This window comes from Gossypium hirsutum, chromosome D05 (genome assembly GCF_007990345.1).
Source record: "Gossypium hirsutum isolate 1008001.06 chromosome D05, Gossypium_hirsutum_v2.1, whole genome shotgun sequence".
NCBI lineage: Eukaryota > Viridiplantae > Streptophyta > Magnoliopsida > Malvales > Malvaceae > Gossypium > Gossypium hirsutum.
This window is the reverse complement of record NC_053441.1, coordinates 10636774-10663895: the sequence shown is the minus strand read 5'-3', so window position 1 is coordinate 10663895 and position 27122 is coordinate 10636774. Positions and strand designations below refer to the sequence as shown.

At 38.3% G+C, this 27122-nt stretch overlaps 6 protein-coding genes across 8 annotated transcripts; 3 read left to right on the top strand and 3 right to left on the bottom strand.

Moving 5' to 3' along the window:
- Positions 1-47: 47 nt before the first annotated feature.
- LOC107906460 (SNF1-related protein kinase regulatory subunit gamma-like PV42a) lies at positions 48-1511 on the bottom strand. Its single transcript, XM_016833455.2, has 3 exons — positions 1039-1511; positions 584-935; positions 48-502 (listed from the first exon to the last, which is right to left on the bottom strand). Exons 1-3 carry the CDS (start codon positions 1461-1463, stop codon positions 161-163), a joined length of 1119 nt encoding a protein of 372 aa, XP_016688944.2. The 5' UTR covers positions 1464-1511; the 3' UTR covers positions 48-160.
- Positions 1512-3182: 1671 nt separating this feature from the next.
- On the top strand, positions 3183-5220 carry LOC107906457 (uncharacterized). 2 transcript variants are annotated; one of them, XM_016833450.2, is made up of 4 exons: positions 3183-3749; positions 3879-4434; positions 4696-4787; positions 4874-5220. In XM_016833450.2, the coding sequence occupies exons 1-4, from the start codon at positions 3256-3258 to the stop codon at positions 5016-5018; spliced, it is 1287 nt and encodes a 428-aa protein (XP_016688939.2). In that variant the 5' UTR covers positions 3183-3255; the 3' UTR covers positions 5019-5220. The 2 variants fall into 2 exon arrangements, with proteins under 2 accessions (XP_016688939.2, XP_016688938.2); XM_016833449.2 differs by having other exon boundaries at positions 3213-3749; positions 3858-4434.
- Positions 5221-5376: 156 nt separating this feature from the next.
- On the bottom strand, positions 5377-8681 carry LOC107906459 (transcription factor IIIA). Of its 2 annotated transcripts, XM_016833451.2 has the most exons (7): positions 8495-8681; positions 7795-7966; positions 7546-7671; positions 6570-6858; positions 6211-6446; positions 5904-6047; positions 5377-5790 (listed from the first exon to the last, which is right to left on the bottom strand). In XM_016833451.2, exons 2-7 carry the CDS (start codon positions 7924-7926, stop codon positions 5635-5637), a joined length of 1083 nt encoding a protein of 360 aa, XP_016688940.1. In that variant the 5' UTR covers positions 7927-7966; positions 8495-8681; the 3' UTR covers positions 5377-5634. The 2 variants fall into 2 exon arrangements, with proteins under 2 accessions (XP_016688940.1, XP_016688942.1); XM_016833453.2 differs by lacking the exons at positions 7795-7966; positions 8495-8681 and adding an exon at positions 6948-7128 and having other exon boundaries at positions 7546-7672.
- A 222-nt stretch (positions 8682-8903) lies between these two features.
- Positions 8904-10478, top strand: LOC107902758 (protein TOO MANY MOUTHS). Its single transcript, XM_016828883.2, has one exon. It carries the CDS (start codon positions 8985-8987, stop codon positions 10452-10454), a length of 1470 nt encoding a protein of 489 aa, XP_016684372.2. The 5' UTR covers positions 8904-8984; the 3' UTR covers positions 10455-10478.
- Positions 10479-11828: 1350 nt separating this feature from the next.
- LOC107906456 (PTI1-like tyrosine-protein kinase At3g15890) lies at positions 11829-15450 on the top strand. The gene is made up of 5 exons (XM_016833448.2): positions 11829-12156; positions 12401-12519; positions 12963-13110; positions 14237-14499; positions 14588-15450. Exons 2-5 carry the CDS (start codon positions 12476-12478, stop codon positions 15201-15203), a joined length of 1071 nt encoding a protein of 356 aa, XP_016688937.1. The 5' UTR covers positions 11829-12156; positions 12401-12475; the 3' UTR covers positions 15204-15450.
- Positions 15451-15752: 302 nt separating this feature from the next.
- On the bottom strand, positions 15753-26857 carry LOC107906455 (pre-mRNA-processing-splicing factor 8A). The gene is made up of 23 exons (XM_016833446.2): positions 26348-26857; positions 25546-25762; positions 25032-25422; positions 23327-24604; positions 23144-23229; positions 22571-23068; positions 22172-22476; positions 21636-22090; positions 21424-21550; positions 20682-20923; positions 20451-20574; positions 20173-20362; positions 19979-20086; positions 19523-19776; positions 18783-19399; positions 18579-18685; positions 18178-18432; positions 17620-18093; positions 17362-17523; positions 17042-17239; positions 16686-16964; positions 16318-16560; positions 15753-16194 (listed from the first exon to the last, which is right to left on the bottom strand). Exons 1-23 carry the CDS (start codon positions 26608-26610, stop codon positions 16003-16005), a joined length of 7065 nt encoding a protein of 2354 aa, XP_016688935.2. The 5' UTR covers positions 26611-26857; the 3' UTR covers positions 15753-16002.
- Between the last annotated feature and the right edge of the window lie 265 nt (positions 26858-27122).

The window sequence follows — 27122 nt, the reverse complement described above, 5'->3', positions numbered from 1 at the left end:
CACATGAATATTTTGGTGAGGTAAGTAAAATAATATACACGACAGGAAAAAGCTAACCAACAATAAAATTAGGTTTGTAGGAAGTTTTTATAATATACAGAAAGCACAGGCAGACAACAAAGATTCTAAGATGTTACGTCTCTCAACAAGACTAGGAAGATCACATGACGTCAATCTTTGACAACAACGAAACCCTGAGGGCTCCAACTATATCGGTGAGAGAAACAAGCCCCGCAAGTAATCCTTGTTCATCAACCACCCACACTCGGTGCACATGCTTCGATACGATCTTCTCAATTACTTCTCCGAGGGCCGCCTGCGGCTGGCAACTCACCATTTCCTTTGGCGCCGACACCCCCTCCTTGAATGCAAATAAAGGGCTCCTTGAGACTAGCTCGGTGAATTCCAGTGCCCTTAGAGGCAACCATGTCTGCAGTGCCGAAAGATGGCAACCCCTCAAATCTGTTGCTGAAAATGTTCCAATTGGCTTCCTTCCTTCGCCCTGGTATTAACACGAATTACGAAAATGGGATTGACCTAATCAAATGATTTAAATAAACTCCTTGAGAAGAGAGAGACTTACATCTACGAGTTGTCGGTGATCTTCTTCAAAATCATTAGAGGACTCAACTATAGGGACAGCATTGAGCAAAGCAGTCCTCAAGCATTTGATGGCATCTATCACTTTGGTACGATCGGTAATGGCGTAAACATTCTGGTTTAAGCAACCTATTTCCTTTATGCTGCTTGATAATATCTCCCCCAATTCAGAGGCATGGTCCTTGAGGAATTTCAGCAAGTCCATTTGTGTAAGCATCTTATAGCTGGATGCAGACTCCACAAGTTCAACTCCTTGAATGTTCTCCATTTGACTGTCCATTGGGACCAAGGCCCTGTGGATTCCCTTGCTAAACAATTCCATACAGTCCAAAATGCTGCACCAATCGGGTCAACAAACTACCATAAGTTCACGGGCCATGAAATGTATGGAAAAAGTATCCTCTATTAAGTTTCTTAAGTTATAAAAGAGATACGTACTTTGTGTTTGGGTTTAAAGTCCATAAGCTAAGTCCCTCAAAACTGCGCCCTATAATCGACGATACCGGCACCATCATCTTCTTCTCAAGATTAGCAACGTCCGTCGTCTGATCATTACTACCATCGTCATCAGCAATATATGCCACAATATCAAGCATGGTAACCATCCCTATGTAGTGCTTCCGCACAGCCCCCGTCTGTTTATCAGACTCCAAAATCATTGAGCCACTAGCCCCTATCCATTGCCCTGGAGGCGCAGCAACCGGTAGCGCCACCAATGCGTTCATGGTGTCACCTAGCGTGGCCGTGTAAGGTACTTCCACTAGTCTCCCCTGGTCCACCAGCATATCTTTCACCGTCTTCTCCAGTAACCGCAGAGTAGTTTTAGCGGCAGTGGCTTCTTGCTCGTCCTTTCGTTGCTGCATTTTTTGGTTTGTACTTTGTATAACTGTCTGGCTAATTCCGATGCCTAAACTACGCCACTTATAATAGAAGGAAAGGTTATCTGTCCGAAGAAAATCCATTTACGCGATTATTCGTTGCAGCCATAATTACATACACGTGTCAAAGTTAGTTTTGCATGGCTAAAGCTTGAGAAGCCACGCGGGATGTGCTAGAAGAGGCAAAGGCCTTAAGTAACACGTGGCAAGCCCTTCAGATTATGTGGCCATTTGGCATTTCTTGGGTCCCAATTATTCACTTAGCAGAAGATGAGTGGCAGATGGTCTATTGATACACGTGGTGGAACCCAGGCCCAGTTTGAGAACGAGCCTACCTACCTAGCTTAGTTATTAATCCATCTTCCAGCAATGAAACAGATCAATTAAAAACCCAGAAATTATAGTTAATTGCTTTTGTTAAGATAATATTAGAGAGGCAAACTTCAAGTTCCGTGCTAATTAATGATTAATTCCCTCCTCCTGATTAAAGTATTGAAAGCAATATCAATACGTGTGTATCCTAAAAGCTGCCTGTAACCCAGTGCTCCTCCCCTAAAACTAAACTGGGGGTAATACACACTTCCATCTTTCAAGCTTTGCATAGATTGCCAGCAGACAACATTTATGATTGACCAAACTTCATCACCCCAGAATCAAAATACGAACAAATATATAATAAGTTTTCATTTAAAAAAAGTCAAAGCCAACTACTTTAATGCCATCACATGCTATACATACATGCAATTGTTGCGTTTGGAACCTGTTTGAGAATGTAATCTGAAGTTCCTAGATTCATGTTACTTTACTTTGTTGATATAATTTATTCATATGCTCTCTTGTTAGGTTAAATTTGATGTGACTTGTCATGAGATTTCTTAGGATTACTTGATTGATGATAAGGATTTGGTTGAAACATGACTTTTATAAGCTCCTGTAAATATGTGATGGAACTTGAAATAGATGCAAGTGAAGAAAATATCTAAGCCTAATCCATTAGAGCACAATGTATGTAGCTGCTTAATAAATGACCATGGGCGGCAGCAAGTACATGTGTCCGGTCTTGTCTTTGTGAAACTGAACTCGGGTCAGTCCAAGAGGGCTTGGCACATGACCACTAGGAACATGCAACCAAGATACTTTTGAGTGATGACATTCTGAGAGATGTTTCTTGTTGACTTTTTTCTCCCAACAAATTAATTAAGCTGAAGGGGTTAGAATAGTCGTTTAGCAATTCTAGTATGATGTTTTAACCTATAAAGATCCAATTTTTTATACAATATCATAATACGATTCAATAAACTGGTATTTAATAAAAAATTTAATTATCTTTTTATTTAAGTCAAGACTTAATTAAATGATAATTTTAAAGGTGAAAATTAATATATTTACTAGTTTAGTGATACTATTGTAATGAAAATAAATATAATTTTATACCAACAATAGTGAAAAACGCAAGTTTGATTGCAATGTCTTACGTTTTTTTTATTATAAAAAAGGTGCTGATTTTTTAAAAAAAATTATAAAAAAAATGTGTTGTTTTTCTCACTCTAATTTTTAAATAACTAAATAAAATATAAAATAGAAGGATGAACTGTTGTAAATGTTTTTTATTTGTTGAAAATTTCATATATAATTTATTAATTGCAAAAAATTATAATTTATTTAAGTGGAATATAAAAATACGACCATATATTTATACTATATATATATTTCTTTTTAAGGGGTAGAAAAAATAGAAGCAAAGTAGTCCGTGAAAAGTCGAAATACAGAAAAAGAAATGGCGAAGGAGCAGGAGGAGAATGGGAATGGCAGTAGCAGCTTGTTGGTAGAGTTGCCACTACGCGAAGCAGCGGAAGGATTCGAGCTAGAGAAGGCAATATGCAGCCATGGGTTATTCATGTTGGCCCCTAACCACTGGGATCCAATCTCCCGCTCCTTCTCTCGCCCTTTACGTCTCACTTCTCCTCCTCTTACAGTCACCGTCCGCATCTCTCAGCCGCCCACTTCTTCTTCTTCCACTCTCTACCTCCGCGTTTACGGTGCATCCTCCCTCTCTCCACCGCACCGCCACTCTCTTTTAAACCAGGTGTCTAGAATGCTGCGGTTGTCGGAGTCCGAGGAAAACAAGGTGAGAGAGTTTCGTAGCATTGTGGAAGCATTACATGGAGAAGAAGAAGCAACTGAGTATTTGAGGAGTTTCAGTGGGAGAGTCTTCAGATCCCCTACTCTATTTGAAGACATGGTCAAGTGCATTATTCTCTGTAACTGCCAGTATGTATTTTCATATATTATCCTTTCATCACCATTGAATTTTTTGCACTGTCCTTAACCTATTTGATATAATGCCGCTATATACACCTGGGGCCAAATTTAAATAAGAGCACCCCCTACATTCTATAGGTTTTCAAGAACTTTGAGCATGGCTAAGGCACTTTGTGAGCTTCAGTTTGAAATTCAACACCAAATTTCTAGTTCAAAGGCTGCTGAAGATGATTTCATTCCTAAAACGCCCGCAGGGAAGGAGTCAAAGAGAAAGTTGAGGGTGTCTAAAGTTTCCATGCGTTTAGAAAGCAAATTCACAGAGTCCAAAGTAGATAATTCAGTGTCAGATCTTCAGCTTTCCCAAGAACCCCTTGACTTTGTAGGCATGGGAAGCTTCCCCAGTCCCGAAGAACTAGCAAACCTTGATGAAAGTTTTCTTGCAAAACGCTGCAATCTTGGCTACCGAGCAAGTCGAATATTGAAACTTGGGCAAGGGGTTGTCCAAGGCAATATTCAACTAACGCAACTGGAAGAAGATTGCAAGGAAACAAGCTTCTCCAGTTATGATAAGCTATCTCAGCGGCTGCGTCAAATTGATGGATTCGGTCCTTTCACATGTGCCAATGTGCTCATGTGTATGAGATTTTACCACGTGATTCCAGCTGATTCTGAAACTATCAGGCATTTAAAGCAGGTAAATCACCCATTCATTCCCCTAGCCAATGTACCTTGTTGAAGAATTTCTTTTTCAGCTTTCTATAGCGGTTTAATCTTATGTTACCTGAACTTCTTTTCTTTTAAAGTATCCATGTCCAAGAACCATATATAACATATGTTCGACTATGGGTACGAAAGTATGATCTTCCCAATAAGGAAAAACATATAAAATAAATTGAGTATACTCACATGAGACGCATTCATATTCGACACTGACCTAGAGTCCGAGCAAGTGCAGGTTCATTCAAAAAGTTGTACTGTACAGACTGTTGGAAGGGATGTTGAGCTTATCTATGCAAAATATGCACCATTTCAGTTCTTGGCGTATTGGTAAGTCATCTAACAACATCGCTCTGGCATACTTTTGGTAAATCTCTACTGATGTTTTATTTCCTCATTTGACAACATGGGATCAGGGCAGAGATGTGGCACTTTTATGGGCAAAGGTTTGGAAAATTAAGTGAACTGCCTGTCTCTGATTATAAATTTATAACTGCTAGCAATATGAAGAATAAGAAGATAGCAACTCGTAAAAGGAGTAAGACATCTGCCGAAGAGTAACCCTAACTCTGTTTTGTTAACGAAAATGATGGTAAATTATTTTATGCTTGCTGCTCGAACTCACTGATTGAAGTGTATGATAATCATGCATAGACTTTCATGATAATTTCACCCATGCCATTTTGGATTTGCGTTTAGATGCCAATCTCAGTCCTTTCGTTCACTATAATTTTAAATAGTAACATCGGTAACTATTGAATCAGTTACTCGTGTTGTGTTATTTCTTTTTATCATAGTTGTGTTTAAAGTGCTATATATTTACAGAATTTTTAAAAGCGTTCATTTTACAAAATAATAATAATGGCATTTGAGACCGATCACAGTAGGGGAAAAGGCTCTTTTGTGGGTGAAGATGACGTTTTACAATTAACTAAGCTTATTGTATTACAACTATTAATTTTATGGATGAAATAGCCACAAATGGCAACAATACATATATAACACACTATATTAATATACATCTGCCCATCCATTACTAACTTCAGTTTACTACAGAAGAAAAGAGAAGCAGAACCTATGATATTTTATGCTATAAATTATATTAACCTAAAAAATACAAGTTAGCTGAACTGTATTTACCCATTTAGTCTCTGTTGGGCCTGTTGGCCGTCATCTGTTAAGAGCAACCCTGAATAGACCCTGGATCCATCATCGTATCCATTTGTGGTGGAGCAACTCTTTTTCGAATAAGCATTTCCACAGTGGGACATGTTCTTTTCCGCCCACCCCTTGGCCTTGACTGAAACTGCTCATCCGACTCTATGAAGTCGCCCTGAATAGGAAACAGTCGTTACAATCATTACTCTTTGTCTATCACGAAAAATACCTATGACGAAATAAACAAGCTCATAATAGCATTTAATCATTGACAACTAAATAACTTACTGGAACATAAACGTGGAGCGCTGATTTCTCATGGTTATCTCTGACATGCTTGTATGAAAATCTCATCCCACAACCAGAGAAGCTACATGCAAAAGGCTTGAGTTCTTCATGCACAGCCTTGACATGCTGACGCAGATTTGATTTCTGTAATAGAATATTTCAGTATTTTGGTGATAAAGGAAAAAAAAAAAGGTTCATAATCAGAAAAGAATTTCAGTATTCCACACTTCAGACCAAAACAACCACATTCAACTTCTTATGATTAACTGTAAATAAATTGCATATTTAAGGTTCACAAGTATCTTACAGTTGAAAATGTATGGAGACAACCCCCAAAATCACACTTAATTCTTTCTGATGCAACTCCTGATTCATGTGATCGAAGGTGCCGCTTGATGTTCTTCTTCAGCTGCTTTGCCCCACATATTTGACAATTAATATATTGGTGGCATGATTGCACATGAGCCTTAAGGCATTGCTCATTAGTAAAATATTTCAAGCAACTTGGTTCAGAACAGAAGGCTTCAACTGAATCCAGCTTAACTGTAATAATTTTAACAGCACTCATTAGGCATGAAAACATCACCTCCCAATCAGCTTACTTCTCTTCGTCATCACCAAATCACATGCTTTAATTTTGAGAAATGAAGAAGGAAAGCAACTTACCATGAGAATCTTCATGCTTTTTCAGCTTTGATGAAAACTTGAACACTTTTCCACATCCTACTTCCTGGCAGACATATTGCTTCTGGCTTGCAGCATCAGAGGAAGATGAATCTTCATCATGAAATTCTTTCACGTGCCTTTTCATGTTGCCTTGAAACGCAAATTTGCTATTGCAGGTCTCAATTGGACAACTGAAAAGTTTTCCTTGGTGCTGAAGAAGGTGACGATTCAAATGGTCTTTTCTCCTATAGCTAGCATGACAATCATCAACTAAACAAACAAATGGCCTCTGAAAAAACAGAAAAGTAAGTATTAGAACCTACTTGTATAAGTAGCAACCAAAATGAACCATACTTGCATATGAACAACTCTTCAAACCTTCAAGTACCACACAGTGTGACCGAGGCTCACTTGATGAAGCTTCTCAGGAGGTCTCCCAACCTGATACTGATTCATTCAAGTCAAATAAGGCAGCCTCTCGCATTTTGGAGTTCTCTTTGTGGGATCCAATGCTTCACACTATAACATCCATTGGTATTTTCATAAAAAGAAACAATTCCTGCAAAAGTATTGATCCTTAATATACATGAACTTCTGAAGAAAAACAAACTAGCCATAAATCATAAGCCGTACTAAAGTACAAGACAAAACAATAGGTGTTATTAAGGGGAATGACAGATTGTCTGCAAGGGCAGCTTCCTTTGATTGTTGCCTTAGGGACTTCTTTTGGGTTATCTAAGATTTGCTTCATGAAAACTGAGATATATATATTTATCATAAACGCAATTAACAAAAACCAAAATCATGTTCTACACTATGGCTTTTGTCACCTATAACTGTTAAATATTCAAAAACTATTATATACATATAGATATATATAATTAAAAAGGGCAGAGAGGTTTCATAAATTAGCTTATTGAACATTATTAAAAACCTTGAATACAAAGGGAACTAAATACTTATAAAAGAAAGGTACCTCGAGAGAGTGGCTTTGCAAGTGTTGCTTCAAATGAGCAGGCTTCCTGAAAGTAGCACCACATTCTTGGCATTCATTTGACGTGGAAACTTTCTCTTCTTCCTTCCCTCCATTGTCTATTTTCTCCTGAACCAAACCCGAAGTTGAAAAGAATGTTTAGTATAAACCCGTTTAAAGAAAAGTAAGAAGAATCCATTGGCCTATGTCATTAGAAAAATTGAATAAACCATGCATAATCAAAGCAGGTACCGGGTGGTGGGTGAGGATGTGGGTGGTGATGAGAGACTTCTTAGATCTGCAAATTCCACAATGATCACAGAAATAACGCCTTATGTCTTTGAAGATTGGTCCTGATACTCTTTCTCCTTTTTCTTCATCCATCTGATTACAGTTATTTTTCTCGGAAGAAAGTGGGTTTTCACTGCAAGTGATCATTGAGAATTACAGAGGGATCAGCATGTAGACCTTTCAACCGACCTCAAATATAGACCAAAGCAAATTAGAGACACTTGGATGAAAGATAAGAAAAACTAGTGCTCTTGCTAGGTTTAGGGGCTTCCCAACCAAGCAAAGGATACCAAGCTCTAGGCTCAACTCCAAACTTTATGCTTGAAGTGCTTGAGCTCAATCAAGTTTCATTTTCAGGCTGAGATTGACTCGAGAAAGATACCAAGGTACTTTAACTTGTTCAAGTAGACTTCTGATCAACTAAACAGCTAGTTCAATAATTAAAATTATATTCCAATTCAAAATAAATAAATAAATCCAATTGTTTTTAGCTCATACAACAACACGATCGAATGCTGGCCATGAGCATCTTCATCTAATTAAGTCCGTGATTCAAAATTCAGCAACATGTATATGAATAAAATCACAGTAGCTTTTAACCTAATCCTACGGATGCATGATCATATAATTTTGCTGTAGAAATTCTGCAAATATTTGGTACCTTTAAGAATCCCAACCAAGTAATCCACAAGGCACCTCTTAAAGAGCTACAGCGGCGCAATTCTGAACTCAGATGTCGAAATCTAGGGCAATATCACTCCCCAGCCTTCAGAGTTGAGGTTGAGCTGCGCGTTCATGAGGGGGGCAAGTGGAAAATAAGTTGCAAAAGGGCTCGTTTCAAAGTTGAAACCCTAATTTAAGGCTCTACGCCGTCGTTTTAGTCTTAGTAATGGACCCCACATGACGTAACTTGATGTTCTCAATCTCGAATGGGAAGGACGAAATTCTCGTGAAAAACATTAATGCGCAAAAAAATAATAATAATACTACATGAAAATTTATTTCAACCCCTTCATTTCCCGTGAACGCATAATTAGCTTTCCTTCATTCAAGAACCCGACCCCTCTCATTTACTCCACTTGCTGCTTCCCCTTGATCCTTATATCAAATCAACTTTAACTCCACCATTTTTCACTCACTCTTTCCCAAAAATGGCTACATATTTCACTCTTTTCCTCGTCATCTTTTGTGCTTTTTTCCAACTCTCTAGGCCTTTTACAGTCATCATGTCGGATTCCGGCGTCCCCTCTACTCTCATCGACGGTCCTCAAACCGGGTTTTCGATTAACAAAAATGGGGCTCGGACCAACCCTCAAGAGCAAGATGCGGTTTACGATATAATGCGAGCCACGGGGAATGATTGGGCCACGGATATCCCCGACGTTTGCCGTGGGCGGTGGCACGGCATCGAGTGCATGCCGGACAAAGATAACGTTTACCACGTTGTTTCCTTGTCTTTCGGGGCATTGTCCGATGACACTGCTTTCCCTACTTGTGACCAGACAAAGTCTTACCTTTCAGAGTCCATTACCAAGCTTCCTCATCTTAGGACACTGTTTTTTTACCGTTGTTTCACTTGTAATCCTCAGCCAATCCCAAAGTTTTTGGGTCAATTGGGTTCCACGTTACAGACTTTGGTCCTTAGGGAAAATGGGCATATTGGTTCCATTCCTGCTGAACTGGGAAATCTTACTCGTTTAAGGGTTCTTGATCTTCACAAGAACAACCTTAACGGTTCGGTCCCTGTTTCATTAGGCATGATCACTGGCCTAAGGTCGTTAGATTTGAGTGGGAACAAATTAAACGGTTCAATTCCTGCTTTTAGCTTCCCGGTTTTGAATGTTTTGGATATGAGCCAAAATCTTTTAATGGGTTCAATTCCATTTACCCTTGGGTCATGCCAGTCTTTAGTCAAAATCGATTTTAGTCATAATCGTTTGACCGGTTCCATACCCGATTCTTTTAGTGGGCTAAAAGAGCTCATCCTAATGGATTTGAGTTATAATCGCTTGTCCGGCCCATTTCCAACATCACTCAGTAGCTTAACTTCCCTACAAGCTTTGATCCTCAAAGGCAATCAAATGGGATCAACTGCCATTCCTAGTGATTGCTTTGATGGAATGAAGGATTTAATGATCCTAGTTTTATCGAACATGAACTTGCATGGACCGATCCCCGAGTCATTAGGCCGGTTGAACAGCCTTCGGGTGGCTTATCTTGACGGAAATCACTTCAATGGGTCAATTCCAAGCAACTTCAGGGACTTGAAGAATGTTAGTGAACTAAGGCTGAATGATAATCACTTAACCGGCCCGGTTCCATTTGGAAGAGAAATGGTGTGGAAGATGGGGCGCAAGCTTAGGCTTAACAACAATTCAGGACTATGTTATAATGCAAATAACGGGTTTGAAGATGCCTTTGATAGGGGCATCGGTTTATGTGATGCACCTAAACCCGGTTCAGCAAGGACAGTGCAGCATTTGTCCAACAACACAAATGGGGATATGACAACAACAATAAATGTATCAGCTGGAGCAGTTCGTAAGACTTCAGTTTCTGTTAGGTTATCTCAGTTGGCATCACTATTTTTGTTCATTTTGCTGTCTTTACAAGGGAAATAAATAAAAAAAAAGGCTTGTAAATTACAGTTTTGTGCATCTTAAATTCTTAATTTATCTCATAAATGAATCAATTGATGTTTGATTAAAGCATAAAACTACCCCCCCCAACTCTCATATTTCAGAGCCTTTTTAACAAATCAAAGACAGGGCCTTTCATGGTCTGGATATCAAAACTTATTCTCCAACAACGTAGTCATAATGTTAGAAGACATAAATCTCAACAACCATAAATAATTAGCACCAGATTGCCAAGATAAAAAGGTGTTAAAAGTTTAATAGAATAAGAATCCATAAAGAAGTAGGTTCTGTGGGGGCACTCCAGCATCTCCAAGGCCATCCATTTGATTGTTGCATTCAAGTCCTGCAAGAATGAACTGCCACCTGTCATTATTTTGTATTATTCAAACTCTATTATGGCTTAAGGTAAAGCGTTAATTTCTTGTTAATTGCATCAGCTAACAAATTTAAGACACTTTTTGGCTTCAAAGCTGGCTGGACCAAATATTTTAATTTACGAGCAAAACTTAGGTATCATATAATATCAGCATTTAATGATAATACCAGCGCACAATAAATACGTATCTAAAGTATGTTGTATGTGTATGAATGGGGTAAAATTTATTTACTTAAATTTATTAAAATTATTAAATTTTAAGTTCAAACAATTAGTTTTTTTTAATAATTTAAATTTACGTAATTAAATATTATTTAAAGAGGACACACCACCTTCACATCTCTCTATTTTATTTTCTAAAAACTTGACTTCAGTCCTATCCGGAAATAAAAGGTTATTAAGGTTGAAATGCAAGCTGATAACTTCATTGGTTTGCGTATTATCAATTGATTTATATCATTTTATTATTATTCCACTGACAAAATTCAGCCTTTGTCTTGTAGAGCTGATAAAGCTATTTTAATTTCTTGTATCAATCATTGGTAGGCCAAACAACTAAAGCAGATTAGCCCGTAATTCAGGAGGAGTATATCTTTAGTTCAAACTCCAAAGCTTCACACCTATAAATAAACAAAAGTGTAGCTTCATAGAATAAAATCAGTTGAGTTAAATCTCATACAGGCCAGCCTCATCTAAATGTGAATAATAAATAATATATTTAAAAGACTTTTATCTTCTGGTGTTCCACCAATAATCGTTTTTATTTTATGCATAGTGTTAATTTAGTATTACAACATTGGTATTTGCTTTTCCTTGGACCTCACAAACTTTATACCAATATCAGGTCAAATTTTGAAGCTTCGTTTAGCAGAAAAAGGCTTTAATAATATCAAATTTTGGTGCATCATCACCATGAATGAGTGCTTCTTCTATCCCATTAAATATAATTTATCATATTACCGTATTACTTTATTCAACTTCAATCCAATAATCTAAATGAAAATGAAAGCGGCCATTTTCGATAAAAAAAGAGACAGAGTGATATAGACTATAGAAGGAGGGAGGCAGAGGGGTCCATTCCATTGCATAAACTGTTTTTTGGGTTCATTTTTTGCATAAACTGTTAAAAGATTATGAAAAGAACTGTAAAAATGAAAAAAAAATGTTTAATAAAATGGAACCATGGGTGGGGATCTGGACGTGGGTGCAATTTTTGAATTGAAAACAGCTAGATTCAATGAGAAAGCAGCCAAATCAGCAAGCAACCAATGGCATAAAGTAAACAAAAGACAGAAAAAAAAAGAACAGGTAACTCCAGCAAACCTTGCCATATACTCTTCCTTTTCTCCATTTCTTCCCAAAAAATAGATACTAACAATTAAAGAAAAACCCAGAGAGAAAGTTTTTTTGGAACAATTTACTGCCCACTAGCGTTACCTTTGGCATCCCATATGAATCTGCTGCTTAGAAAAGGAAACTGAAGTTGAGCAATTAAAGTACAAAGTATAAATACAAATTTTATAATAATAAAAAAAGGTCTTTGAAACTGCAGGGAAGTGGTTTCCTTTGAGACAGAAGGCAAAAGAAAAAAAGGAAGACAGAGTGGGATTTTTAGTTTGGTTTTGAGATGGCGTTCTGCTCTATGATTTGTTGTGGGAAAGGCGTCGATCGGTAAGATTATAATTGTTAATACTGCTTTTCTTTGTTTTACAAAACTCCTTTTGGAAAGTTTTGCAGCTTTTTTTTATTGAATTTTAGTTTTGATTTGAGGAATGGTAATGGTTTTATTTAGTTTTTGAAACTATCATCTGGGTGTTGATTAAATTTTATCTTTTTCATTTTTATCTACTATCATCTCAAGATTTGAACTTTGTTTCCTTCTGGAACCGTTGAAAAAGGAAATACTTAATCGAGCTTGATATAGCTAGTTGACTTTCATTTAAGCTTGAAATCTCGCACTCTGTAATCAAATTCACAAGGATATGCTGATTTCCGTCTTAGACGCAAAGGCTCTTTTGGCTGTCAAATTGAATCTTCTTTTAATGCACTTAATTTAAGTTGTTTCGTGTTTTTGTGATTGGATTTTAATGTCTTAACATTGTATGATACAACAGGAAAGAGAAGGGAAAGCAGCAGCCGACATGGAGGATATTTTCATTGAAAGAATTACATTCAGCTACCAATAATTTTAATTATGACAACAAGCTTGGAGAAGGAGGATTTGGCAGTGTATATTGGGGTCAGCTATGGGATGGATCACAGGTATGAATCATTTTACTTTTTTTTTTCCTTTTTTTTTTTTGGTGGGGGGGGGGGGCGCCCTTTTAACCAAGTGAAAATTGCTATTTTGTGGCGTCCTATGTTTCCCTAACTTCTAAGCTTTGAAAGATTTGTCGGTTAATACGTAGTTATATCCATCAGCGGCTCACTTTTCGCTTGTTTATCCATCAAAAACTTCAGTAATATTGAATGTTCTAGCATGCATCTTACTATAGTTTGAATCCAGTTTACTATTTGTGAAAATTGTTCTACTTTGCAAGCATATTCCTGGACTGGCTTCTGTTATTTTCATGGTTCATATCTATATGAATCTCATGTAACAAGGTAGAAAAGGTGCTACTCTGTTGAAGTAATGGTGCAGAAGTTTCTTATAATGGAATCAGTAGTAAGGGCAGAAGTGTTAAAACTTCCGACCTAAAACTGTTCAGCGATAGGTTAAAGGGTTAACGTGATAAAGTCGTAACAAATCCCAAATCGAAATGATGTGAATCAACATCGCTTGGCATTCACTCATAATAGGTGCAATGGAACAACTGAGAAAATTAACCGTATTAATAGATCATAAAGATTGGGAAACACATACCAGAACATGGGTATGATCCTCCAAGGACTCTTCAAATACATAGAATCCTGGGATAAAATTGAATATACCCTGTCCACATATACCAGTGTCCAAGCCTGACTAATATAGACTATAATGACTGTTTTAGGACCGGCTAGGATCGGACTTCATTAGATTCTTGTTCTTCTTCCTATGGAAAGTTGATAGCCAACTTTGATGTTGTACCACCTTTTCTCTGGACCCAGCTAGTACCGATTTCTCTATTTGCTAGGGAAGTTTTATGGCAAATAAAAATTGTAGTTTCATCAATTGTTGAAGGGTCACCATTAGTACTTACTGCGTAATTTTAGGACTTTGGTGATCTTCAAAATAGCACCTCTCGTTCTCTAAACAGCACATTAGTACCATCAATAGTTTCCATTTGGATAACACTTTTGGAATTCCATGATTATATCTGTTACAATCAAAATGAACCTTCTTGATGTTTTTCTATTGCTTTGTTTTTCTTTCAACCGTGTTCTTGTTTTGAAAGTTATAGACTTGCAGATCGCAGTTAAGAGGCTGAAGGTGTGGAGCAATAAAGCAGAAGTGCAGTTTTCGGTTGAGGTTGAGATATTGGCAAGAGTTAGACACAAGAATCTACTGAGTTTACGAGGATACTGTGCTGAAGGGCAAGAACGTCTGATTGTATACGACTACATGCCCAACCTAAGTTTGCTTTCACATCTTCACGGGCATCATTCATCAGAATGCCATCTTGATTGGAGTAGAAGGATGAATATCGCAATTGGCTCTGCTGAAGGAATTGCGTAAGTGTTGAACCCAATTTTCTTCTCTATTCTATAACTTTTTCTAACAAAAAATGCCAACCCCAACTCTTTGGCTTGATTCCTTCAGTTACCTTCACCACCATTCAACCCCACACATAATTCACAGAGACATCAAAGCTAGTAATGTGTTGCTAGATTCAGATTTCCAGCCTCAGGTTGCGGATTTTGGGTTTGCAAAATTTATCCCTGATGGTGCAACACATGTGACTACTCGAGTTAAGGGTACCCTTGGCTACCTTGCCCCTGAGTATGCTATGTTAGGAAAAGCTTCGGAGAGTTGTGATGTGTACAGTTTTGGCATTCTTCTGCTAGAGCTTGCCAGTGGCAAGAAACCCCTTGAGAAACTGAGTCCAACGGTGAAACGCCCGATTGCAGAATGGGCCCTCCCTCTAGCTTCTGAGGGGAAGTTCAGCGAATTGGCGGATCCAAGGTTAAATGGGAAGTATGTGGAAGAAGAGCTGAAAAGGGTTGTCCTAGTCGCACTTGTATGTGCTGACGCTCAGCCCGAGAAAAGACCTACCATCCTTGAAGTTGTCAAGCTGCTCAAGGGGGAGTCCAAAGAGAAATTAAGTGAACTAGAAAATAGTGATCTGTTCAAGAACCCGCAGTCTGCTGTTTGTAATGATGAGATATTGGCTTCCGAAGAGAGCTCAGACACAATTAAGGAAGAGGAGGATTCCTAATCCGGTGAAGGAGACTGGGCACGGAAGTCCTTAAGATGGCTGATGCCAAGGACGAATTTAAGTATTAGATGTCAAAATTTGTATAATTGATATACATATAGATATTATTGTTTTCTTTTGCTTACTTATCTTCTTCTCGTAAGAGGTGGCAGTGGTTACCGATGCCAGCAACACCACGTTGTAACATGGAACTATGTTTCAGGAGTGCTATGTTATATGTCTGGGGGTCAACGAAATGTTTCTTGAATTCTTGTTTTACTTTAGACATCTGGTTTTATAGTGGGCGTTTTACATCATCTCTGGTTTCAGATATCTGGCACTATCTGCTGCTTGTGATATGAGACGTGAAAATCAATCTCAATGCCGACGGCAATGGCAATGCTTTTTTATATCCACCTCTGAAGGATGATTCCAAATGATCAAAGATAGGGGATTCAAACTTCAAAACTAACACCTTTGCAAAGCAAAAAGGCTAGAGTTGAATTGGACTGAAAACATGATAACACTTAAATCTATACGTATCTCAATTGACGATTAATAAGTCAAAAATGCAAACTCTTAATCCCTTTCTTTATGAACACCAAAATAAGTAAAACACCAAAAGAATATTTGTTAGAGGGCAAAATCAGAAGGGTTTTGCTCGTATATTTACAACTCCCAGCATTGTTACAAATGGTATAAAAAGTACATGCAACTATTCAAACAAAAACGTCAGGCCTCTACTAATATTTCGGGCACAAAGTGTTAACAGGCGTAAGCTACAGAAACAACAACGAACAAGGTTGACATGAACCCAGACTTAGGTGAATGTATCCTCCCGATCTCCTTCTGCAGTCTCACCTTCCTCCAAGTTGCTGAACTCAAGGAAATGAGTCGGCCTGTGGTCCTCGTTGTAGTATTCTCTAGGTGTCCCTAGCTTCACCCCATATTTCATGCTAACTGTATGCTTCACTCCCATGAAATTGTAATTCCATGGACCATTGTCAGGAATCTATAAGTACAACACAAGTAAAGAGTCAGTCCCACAACACCCCATCCAATATTATATACATTTGATTGAAATATAATGGATAGGAAATTCAAAGAACACAACTCGATGAAAATATTCTCTTACCATATAAAACCCAAGGAACCTATCACTTAAGAGCATCTGCACCTTCTCGTAATGAGTTGGAAGGTAGCCATGAGGATTGCTTCCTGTATCTTTGTTTATCCGTCCCCACTCATATCCACTTGGTGTAAGCTTGTACGCTGTTAATGAGCAAGAACCTGGAGTGAAACTGCAAGTCAAGATAATGCACTTCTCTCCATCCCACTGTTTGTTGTTCTCCAAAATCCGAGCATGGGATGTGACATCCTGTGATCAGAAATGCATGATAATACGCAGCAATTAGTTTATAATATTAGATCAGTCATGGACAAAACTACAACATTGAAATATTCCACTAAAATTTTACTTCAAGAAGCAAACTCTAAAAGTACCTGTGGTGATAATTGGGGAAGCTCATTTGGTTGTGTGTGCAACCATCCCAAAGGCTCCAGATCATTCAAGAAATCATGTTCAGGAAGAGCAGATGGAAGATGAACTTGCTGATGAGTACCCCACTGTGGTGGCATTGCAATACAGCGAATTTCCTTAACCTGAGGATTATCAGGAGGGCTTATTCCATACAAGTACCCAGCAATTTGAGTCCGCAAATCTGCTATGCAGATGAACTTCTTTAAAATGTTCTTTGGCATGATGTAAGTGTACCCCGTTTCCTGCATCATTGATTTTAATAAAGATCAGCATAAGCATCTAGATAAATGATTAGATCTCCAGTAAGTCAGTTATGTACCTTTATGTCTTCTGAGTTCACATATATATGATTGACACGGAGATAAAGATTAGTAGCTGATATTGCTCTAACACGCCAGTCAGTCTTGGACCCAAATGCTGCTTGCTCGTAAGGACTTGTGGTCGTGACAATGAGCTCATCACCATGCACATTTGTAGTCCTAGTTGTCACAGCTGTCAGCTGACTTGCTTCCTTAGCCTGAAAGTATAAGTTGATAAATTTAGATAAAATAGAAGTTCAGCAAACATAAAGCCAAGTTAAATTAGCAAGCAACCATAAATAAATAGTAATGAGGGGGAAAAAACCAGAAAGAGCTTAACCTGTTTCTCAATCTCTGCTATTTGTTGCCTCTGTTGAGAGGGTGGAGTAATCTCAGCTCCAAGAATAATGTCACGAATCTCGGACTGTGTTAAGGCTGATGTGTTCACATTGTTCTTTTTGGCATAGTCAGAGAGTATGAGATCTCTTAAAGCAACTTCAACCTGTGCCACGAAATTCAGCTTTAATGCACTTGCAAAGAAGGATGCATGCTTCTAAAACTAATTGGTGAATGCACTATGAGTAACAATAATGCCTACCTTCATCCACTGATCATCAGTTAGAGAAGGCCAGATATGATGTGGCTCAGTAACAATTGTCTTGTCAGGTTTCAGTAACATCTTAGCCTTCTCATTGTTCACATGAAGTGCACGAAGGATCAGAATAAGTCGGGAGAATGCAGTGTATGATGAGATACTCTTCAACCAGTCATCATAGATGTTAAACAAAACCATTTGTGGTTCTGTAGCCTTAAGAATCAGATCACCAAATTTTTCTATTTTCAAGCAAGCTTGGAATGGTAGTTGCAGCTCACTTCCCTTGATAACTATGTTAGGGAAATCCAGTAAGTGAACCTCCAAAGGATCAAGCATTCCCTTCCGAGTAACAATGATCTGCTTTGGTTGTTCTTCAACAGGCAGAGACCGCACAAGAGCAGCAACTTCTTCAGCAGTTTTCCACTTAGCAAGCTGACCAAGACGCTTTTGACCTGCCCACACGCTTGTGTGAATGACCTGCAAGAAGCGAAAGTGATCGTGTTGAGATCTTCACAATAGACAAACTAGCTTAGAAAAGAAATGCTATATGAGGAAACAAACCTTTAGGAACAACTGCCCGGTCCTGGGATTAAATATGAAGATGGCACCATTAATGGGCTTTGTTGTGAGATTCCCTTCAAATGTCTTATGGATTGTCACACGATAAACATTGGTGTCGTCAACAAACCAGATAATCTGGTTGCTGAAGATCTCCCCATAATTTTGGGATGAAAGATATGGCTCAGTAGGCTCAGAAGAATACAACTGCAAACCTTTTCTTATCCGCTCCCTTAGGACATATAAAGCTGGATTTGACTGTATAAATAGACAGAAACAATTAGATCAACCCTTAATATCCATACATATATTATCTTTTAAAAACAAACGTAGCTTCAAAAATCTGAATTATAGATTATTATATTTTCTGTCCACCGATGTTGTAAAACAGTAAACCATGTTACCTTCATGATCTTATTCATTGCCTGAGCAAGCAGTGGCTTTGATCCAGGGAACCAGTTACCGAACGCAGAATGCAAGTTGTAAGCCAGATCAAGTCCAATCATCACCCCTACATAAAGACAATAGATGATCAGATCTTTGACCAAAAGAAAACAAAGGGCATACAGGAGAGAAGGAAAAACAGGAACAAGTAGGTAAAAATTTACCAGTAGGAGATGGATAAATAGACATGTTGTCTGTTGTATAATCCATAAATTTGGCTCGAGTGTAACGCTCAATATCATGCGAATCATAATCTCCCCACCGAAGTTGTACATCTATCCAATATTTATTGCTTGCTTTTTGATCAAACATGTCCTTGGACTCTGCCACAAGACTAGGCTTCGACATAGGCCATCTATGAGCTGCAAAGAGAAGAATATCTGCGCAAGAGCTGTTCATCTTATAACTCTTCCTTGGATGAATTGTCTCCTTCTGAACAGTTTCAATTTCCAAAGCATCCAATTCCTGATCTAGCACTTGGCAAAGATCCATAACTACACTCTCATGAATTTTTTGCCACAAATGGGCACGGAAGATCTGAATCAAAGATATTTTCAAGGTTGGGATCTTCCCATGCATGAATATTCCAGTGAGATCTAGTTGCACTTGAAAACCCACGTAAACATTAGCCCGATTGATTGTAGGTGACCACCAGAGAGTAAATCTACGGTTAGGAATCTGGTTAAGACCAGATCTCTGAGCATTAGTAAGCTTCTTATACTTCATTGACTCCTCGAATCCAGAAGCCTTTTCCCAAAAAAGACCCTCCCAAGTAGGGAAGCTGTAATATAAGGAATAGAAGAACATAAAATAAGATATGACCATACAAATCATTAATAAGTATAGTAACTGGTCAATTTATCTATGAAATTTATAACTAAACTAAAACTAAGCAAGTACTTACTATGTTCCTTTAAACAAGGTATGCTCTAGAATTCCCTCAACACCTCCCAGAGCTTGGATGACATCAGTTCGATAGTTGTTCAAGTTCCACAATTTGCCATCATGCCTTTGGTGGGTCCACCAGAATGGATTCTGCTTCAGCACCTGGTACTGCTTGAAGTCTGTGCGTACTCGCCATCCTTTGTCATATGCTAATGTGTGCCTATCCTTCTGAAACAAAGTATTTATACGTGGTATTCCCCTATCCCATGAATCCTGTTAATAAATCAGGGACAATATCATCAGAACACAACTTTCATGTGACAGATAAATCATATAATGCAAAAAATGTACAGAATGCTAAATGGTTAGAATAACAATCATACGAAAAGATACAACGAGAGGAAACTGCCAAAGAGAAATGGAATTAGAAAACAACAATCGCAATCACTCGACAATAGAAAACAAGACAACTCACTTCCAAATCCTCAAGAGTTAGGCGCCTATTTTGTGCTTGAGCTTCCTGCCTCTTCAGAGCATACTCGGCCCAAACACGCTGTGAGTCTATGAACTCACTCTCCCATGGCTGTTGAAGTCAGAAAATCATCAAACAATAAAGCAATATAGAAAGTAGAAACCGAAAAACATGTAAGAAAGTGCAATCGACTTTACCTGTATGTACCGGTAAAGATTAGGGATCAGCTGGTCCTCTTCATGGCTCATTCCACTCCTAAAGTGAGTCACACCAACATCAGTCTGTTGACTGTATCGAAGGTCACTCTGTGGAATCAATATGTGTCCCATTGATAACATGCCAAGTCCTCCAATTTCTTTAGGAGTGTAAAAAATGACAGGAGGGAACCTGAAAGCATGGTAGTGTTTTAATAACTTATTATGACCAAAAAGAAGAGAGGCACAAAGAATAGAGAGATCAGTTAGAAAAACCATACCGACTAGGCATTTTTGAATTCAATCCAATCTTGATACGTGTTTGAATTTTATTTTCACATTTAACAAGCAGATCTAGAAGCTCTTGTGTATGTACAGTTGCTTCACGGAAGTAAGTCATAAGACCTGATCAACAAAGAAAAAAAATTAAGAGGAAGAAGACCCAATAAGTTCAACAAAGCAAAAGATCAAACAAAATTCACAAGACCAATATAAAAGGCGATATGAGATACCTATTAAAGCAGTATTCCATTTATTGACTATCTTTGTAAATGTTGTTGACCCAGAAGACATGAGAATCTGCCTGACACGATTCTCAAAGACCTTCATGTGCTCATCATCAACCCGTAAGAAAGCAACTGCAGTTCGCTCTTTTGTTTGTTCATTCTGCAAATTCCAAACCCCATCTCTTGTATTGCTAAATGCTTCTTGGGTCATTCTTATTTTAGGAAGTATTCGAACTTCAAAACCACACCTAGACATCAGAGATAAAGATACTGCATCAGTCAAACAGTTTCTTCAAGTAAATAGCAGGACAGAAACAATACCACTAACAAGGAAACCTTAAAACTATCAAAAAAAGTTCGTTGCACAAAGCTATTTTACCCATACAACAAAGTCACATGTAAACTCATAATGAAATTTAACAAAACACATTCTGCCACATAGGCAAGACACCAAGCACAGAGCATCACTTTATGTCAATGCACAAAACCAGTAAACCGATAGACTTATAACATCTAACATTATAGCTCCAGATAATCAATTCACATATCATGAATTCTTTGTAATGATAGTTTGACATGGCTGTCAAATTAATACATCTCTGAGGTAAAATACAATGGAATTTTCAACATTTTCATTAGAAGAAACCAAGAGCAAAACCTTTGGTCAACCACTAAAAATAATTCAAGCACTAAATGCTGCATACATATAACAAAAACATTAAATAAAGAGGTAATATGAGACACATACATGCTAAAAAGCAGGTTGGGATTATCCTTGCTATAGACAGAAACAAAGCTGTTTTCCCATTCCAACGTTGTGATGCTTCTAGGTAGACGATTCTTCATGTCCCAGAAGACACTTCTCCCAAGATTAACTGCAAAGAAAGAAATAAAACTAGAGACTGAATCTCCAAAGCAGTTTCGTCCAAAAAAATTCAAATCATTTAAGATTCCACAAACCATCATGTTTCATAAGCCTCATTCTTGCATCTCTAGGCCAGCATTTCTTGTTGTTATATCCAACCATGTTTTCATTGTTTGGATCAGGATGCTCAGTAAGATAACGCTGGATTAGGTCTCGTGCCTCTTCATGTGTGAATCTGAATAATATGTGCACCCTATCAATATACCTAGAGTACAGACGAATTGGATGCCTGGTTTCAACTTTTGTGTCCCAGTATGTGATGAATTCATTTGGCATCTGGGGTGGACCAGCAATCTCACTAACACGAGTCAATCCAAGAAGCAAGAGATCCAGAACAAGTCCATAATACTGGACAACGAAAGAAGCAAACTGAAGACCACGTATAAGACCATATGAATTCGTGTGACTCATATCTTTGTAAGACAACACCACATTGTTCTTTGCAGTTACATAATCTGCAATGTTGTGATCAAGAACCAAACGCAGAAGCCTGCAAAATATAAAGAAATATTATTTATAAATTCCAACAAGGCCAATGATGAGATGATCAAAATATTTACACTGAACCAACCTGTTTAACATAGTCAAATCAATTTTCTCAAAGAACTTCTCAAATTTTGTCTGAAGCATCACCACACACTGTCCCTCACTTGTGTCCCATATTCCTTGCAAATTGTTTATACCTTGACACCATTTGTAAACCAAAAGCGGGGGTGGCTCAGAATCTGCAGGCTTAATCCAATTAGGAAATAGGTGGCGCTTGTCTCCCTCATACCATAGGTATTGGTCAAGGTAAGCGTCAGTAATCTTCTCAAGGGGCTCAATTTCATACACTGGAATCAAATAGCTGTACAAATCCATGAACTCTATTCCAACCTGCAAAGAACAGACCATTTTTAAGTTCGAAACCATGTATAGAATACAAAGAAGTTCAAAAGCAAAATAAATTCATACTGGGCCACCAACTTACTTCTTTGAAGGCACGTTGGGTAAGGAGATGCCGCTTGATCCTTGATAAGGCCTCATGAGGATTATCATAAGCCTGTTCAATTAACCCCAGTTCTTCTCTTTGGAGTTGGTTTAACCTCACAGCTACACTGTAAGATTCCTTCAACCTTTCCAGTGCAAGGATGAGTAGCTTTGTATCATGCTTGTAAGACAAAGGGGGAAATGGAATGGGAGAAAATTTTCTTGATTCCAACCAATGCACAGTTGTGGTATAAATGGCAACAGCTTCTTCTGGAGTGACATATGGCCCATCTTTCAAATAATTGTGCTGTCGTTCCTGCTCAGCTTTTAGCCAGAGGCGTGTCAATCTGCCTAAGTTTTTCCTACAAACGGTTTTATCAACAGTTGCACCTCTTCTGATACGCTCACGATTGTAATGCGCAACATTTGTCCACCAGTCAGCTTTAGACTTGACATATCTGAGGATCATATTCTCAATGGGAACTGGCAAACCCGGAACCTAAAGAGTAAATCAGTATGACAACTAGCACAGGTGACAAAAATAGCAAGCAAGTCATTCAAAAAAAGGTTTTACCTTCCACGGAATGTTCGCCTTCCAACAGCGCCATGCCTCGCTGAGATGCTGCAATATTGTTCTAGCTTTATTTTGTTTAATTCCCTCTGCAATTTAATTATAAACGTACTGTTAGAAGGAATTGCCAACAGGGAAAAAAAGGAAGATCGTGAAAGGTAACAACTAATGACAGTTGATAGTAACCTGGCATGGCATCAAGAACATCATGCATGACAGCAGCTCGAAGTTCCAGATCGAAGTGGCTCTCAACACGTTGCTTGGTAACAGTCTTAGCCACTCCCTTCGAATGTCGACCTTCAAATTGACGTGCAAGCAGATTTCCTAACCACCTTTCTAGAAGAGGCACAATGCCACGAAGGAAAAAGAGCCATACCCTCCACATTGGTGCCCAAAATCCACATCCAGGTCCTTTCCCCACTGGCCCAGTGTTGAAGCGATAATAAATTAAGTGTTTCAAGTCTTTGCACATCCTAATCTGTCTCATGAGCCGGTACTTGTAACGGTACATCCCAGTCAACTGACCAACATGGGAAAAAGTATACTGCAGACCATCTGCCAATTGGAAGGCATCAACATTTCCAAGTCGAAACTGAACATTGGCATCAACCACAAGCTTTGTTAAACGCAGAATCTCCCGACAAAGATGAAAAGCATTGCCAAATCGTGACTTCTTGCGCTCTTTTGTGGTGAGAGTCTTCACAGGTTTCAAGTTGAAGTTGTAATCCAGGTGAAGGTAGTTCAAATTTTTCCTATGTATCAAAAGGTTCAGCATGTTGTACCCTTGCTTGCAAACTTGTAGACCTGCTTCAACCCAATCAAGCTCTGTCGTTTGAAAGAACTTGGTCGCCTGGAGAGACCGAAACAAGTGCTTCTTCTTCTGAGCCTTTGGTGGTCTGTGATGCAGCTCATTCAGCACAAAGCATTTCAACAGTTTCTGATAGCTTACTCGCACTTTAACAGGATAAGATGGAGGACAGTGCTCCTTGTACCAGTCTGACACAAGTGGTATATCTTCAGCACGTCGCACCCGACCAGATCTCATATTAAAAGGGTGTGGAGCAAATAAAAGAGAAATCCCAGCAGCAGTAGTATCGGTGTAAAGCTGTGTGTCACTCAGCAAAGGTTCCACCCCTTCAGGCAAGACAAAATCATCTTCGTCCTCGTCATCATAAACTTTCTTTTCTCGTCGCTCCTTGTTTGTGGTAGTTATGGGGTGTATCAAAGGATCATAATAGAATGCCGGTAAATCAGGGTCTTCTGTTTTAATGTGCATGACCATGGGAGTATGATACACACAAAGCTTTACTTTCCTGGGTCTATTGTTATAAAGATGAGGGAAAGCAATTCGATACTCTGTCCTAAGAGGTGACCGGATAATGAGTTTGTTTATGTCATTAAATTCATTCCAGTCCTCATCCCCTTTCTCCATATCACGGTATAATGGTTCAAACTTAGGACCACCTGAAAACATGCACAGCTGGATGAGAAAGCGTTCAAGCAGCATAAAGAAAAAATAGCAAAAGAAACCAACTCAACACCATAAACTTATCAAAATCAAAGAAATCTGATTTCAGACCTACAACCAGGCATAACGGAAGCAATGGCATGCCATCATCACAACAAATTTCCATTCCAGTATTTTCCACCCATTTAAAAAACAAAGAAAAAAGAAGACTGAAATTAGAGATGTCAATACATATTATAGTACTAGTAAATGCAAGCAGGATACGAGTGAAAGGTTCTAGAAAACTACTTCAATCACTAAATTTATAATAACTGAATCACAATCAACTGTGTGTCTCCACACCCCAACAGCCAAACTCTGCAAATTTCAGATCATTCATGGACATAGGAAAAAGAAGTTTAGTATAGATGGCAGGAAACTTACCAGGTATGCACATGTTTAATGCTTTAGCTGTGAAGAATGACTCCATGTCAAACAAGTAGAAATAATTACGGTCAATCAAATCAGAAAGAAGTTGTCCAGCAAGCCGGTGCAAAGTGGCCATAATTGGAAGAGAAAGATGCCATTTCCTGTAACTCGGGCCATTGATAAGCTTTGTTTTTACAAGAGGCTTATGGTCATAAAACCAAGCGTACACAGCAGAATCTTCTTCTTCATCCAGCTCTAACTGAATCGGCTCTAGAGGATCAACATCTAACAGATTATCAGCATAGTCTAATGGAGGCTCCTCATCATCAAATGGTGGAAACCGCATTCTCTTGAAATGACGACGATCTCTTTTCTCCCTTCGCATCATGATCCACATTGAACCCCACTGTCGAAATAAAAGATAAGTCGATCAATAACAAGAAAGGTAACTAATTCCAAGAATAATTCAAATCAGATAGAACTTAATTTGGTGTTGAATTGTTGTAAGAGGAGAAGGTAATGAGCATACCTGTGCTAAATAGATTGGTTCAACAACCCACGGTATTTCATTCACAAACGTGATTGCTCCTGTAATATGGTACAAAACCTTCACATCTCGAACCTGTTCCCAAGGCATTGGCATATTCTCAAGGAGCTTGTAAACTGCATGAGGAATGAATTTAAGGGCTCCAAGATACACACGTTTATCATGGCGATATTTTTTTGAAGACATGTCCCCATGGTCTCTGTCAGAAACAAAACAAAACTAACCATGAATATCTTGCCAATGAAGTGTATACTATCAAAACATCGAACTACAAAGTAATCATAGAAAAGGACTCTATGTATTTTGGAAACGCAACCAAGAGTGGCATGCCTTCAACAAAGTTAAAAAAGAAATATGTAAATATGGTTAAAGGTCATACTAGTGAGGATAAAATTATTCAAAATCAAGAAAAAAAATCCTAGATAAAATGTCTCTATATTTTGCAATTTATTTCCATGCAAATTTCTCTCGTACAAAAATTGCAAAAATAAAATCCCTTAAGTGAATATTTCTAACTTAGAACATAAATACATAGATAATCCTAAAGAATACTTTAAATATTAAAATATATAAGAAAAAAATTATCGATGAGAGAACTAATAACTAACTTTACAAGATCCCATGACCGACCTCTAACCAGTTTAGCAATTCTCGAAATCGGTAAGACCTAGTGTTAACAATCTTTAATACCTTAAAAAAACAATATTGATGAGGAAAATGAACAAAACATGATAGATCAAATCTGGCTAAACTATCTTTAAAACCATGTAACAATATATATTACCTGATAATCTTCCTGACGTGCTCAGGAGGCATATCCTCCTTCTGCGTCTCGACAAAACCAAATTTCCTCTTATCCCCATACCGTTTAGAGTTAAGTTGCATCCATTTCCGAGCCTTCTCCTCCAGCTTCGCCTCTGCTTCCTGCGGAGTCATATGCGGAGCTAGAACCGTGTACGAAGGCTGGGCAGCTGGAGGCGGTGGGATGGTGGATCCCCCGGTTCCCGGCGGCGCTATCTGAGCGTTGTTATTATTGTTGTTCCACATGACAACTTTGGCCGATAAATATATACTCTAACGACCCCAATGCAAGCTTGAAGGAAGAAACCGAAGAGGATTTCGAACTTCGTTCGATGAAAATGATTTTGAAATTAGGGTTTTGGAGGGCTGGCGTTTGGGTTTATCTTACTTTTTCTCCTCCCTCTGCGAAGAGAGTGAGATTTTTTGGAGCAAAAATGGAGCGATCGTTCGGCTTTTATAATTTTAGTGATAAAACAAGTGGCGGTGACAGTGAGGCACGTGATGGATTATGAGCCACTATGGCCCTCTATATGGGAAACCGACTAAAAACTTCGATGTGGGCCAATTAGGCTCTTCTTTTATTGGGCTAAAAACCCTTCTCAAGGTAACATGATAGGTGACTTGTGCCTTTAAAAGGCCCGATCTCTTAAGTTTTTATAATTCAATTTAAATCTATAAATTGAACTGATGTAACCTATACTCGTGTCTCAAATTTACTAAGTACTTTTAATAAATTCATAAAAATGCTTGCTTGTAAT

Bases quoted from the DNA above. Each gene is read 5' to 3' on its own strand.
- LOC107906456 (XM_016833448.2), top strand. From the start codon at position 12,476: ATGGCGTTCTGCTCTATGATTTGTTGTGGGAAAGGCGTCGATCG. The intron at 12,520-12,962 runs GTAAGATTATAA...ATGATACAACAG, and splicing joins TGTGGGAAAGGCGTCGATCG to GAAAGAGAAGGGAAAGCAGC. The intron at 13,111-14,236 runs GTATGAATCATT...ATAGACTTGCAG, and splicing joins AGCTATGGGATGGATCACAG to ATCGCAGTTAAGAGGCTGAA.
- LOC107906459 (XM_016833451.2), bottom strand. From the start codon at position 7,926: ATGGATGAAGAAAAAGGAGAAAGAGTATCAGGACCAATCTTCAAAGAC. The intron at 7,672-7,794 runs GTACCTGCTTTG...GGTTTGGTTCAG, and splicing joins ACATCCTCACCCACCACCCG to GAGAAAATAGACAATGGAGG. The intron at 6,048-6,210 runs GTAAGATACTTG...ATTCTATTACAG, and splicing joins GTCTCCATACATTTTCAACT to AAATCAAATCTGCGTCAGCA.
- LOC107906455 (XM_016833446.2), bottom strand. From the start codon at position 26,610: ATGTGGAACAACAATAATAACAACGCTCAGATAGCGCCGCCGGGAACC. The intron at 20,363-20,450 runs GTATGGTTTTTC...CCATGCTTTCAG, and splicing joins AATTCAAAAATGCCTAGTCG to GTTCCCTCCTGTCATTTTTT. The intron at 16,965-17,041 runs GTACATAACTGA...TCAATGATGCAG, and splicing joins TGAACTCAGAAGACATAAAG to GAAACGGGGTACACTTACAT.
- LOC107906457 (XM_016833449.2), top strand. From the start codon at position 3,256: ATGGCGAAGGAGCAGGAGGAGAATGGGAATGGCAGTAGCAGCTTGTTG. The intron at 3,750-3,857 runs GTATGTATTTTC...AATTTAAATAAG, and splicing joins ATTATTCTCTGTAACTGCCA to AGCACCCCCTACATTCTATA. The intron at 4,435-4,695 runs GTAAATCACCCA...GAGCAAGTGCAG, and splicing joins CTATCAGGCATTTAAAGCAG to GTTCATTCAAAAAGTTGTAC.
- LOC107906460 (XM_016833455.2), bottom strand. From the start codon at position 1,463: ATGCAGCAACGAAAGGACGAGCAAGAAGCCACTGCCGCTAAAACTACT. The intron at 936-1,038 runs GTACGTATCTCT...CGATTGGTGCAG, and splicing joins ACTTTAAACCCAAACACAAA to CATTTTGGACTGTATGGAAT. The intron at 503-583 runs GTAAGTCTCTCT...TGTTAATACCAG, and splicing joins ATCACCGACAACTCGTAGAT to GGCGAAGGAAGGAAGCCAAT.
- LOC107902758 (XM_016828883.2), top strand. From the start codon at position 8,985: ATGGCTACATATTTCACTCTTTTCCTCGTCATCTTTTGTGCTTTTTTC.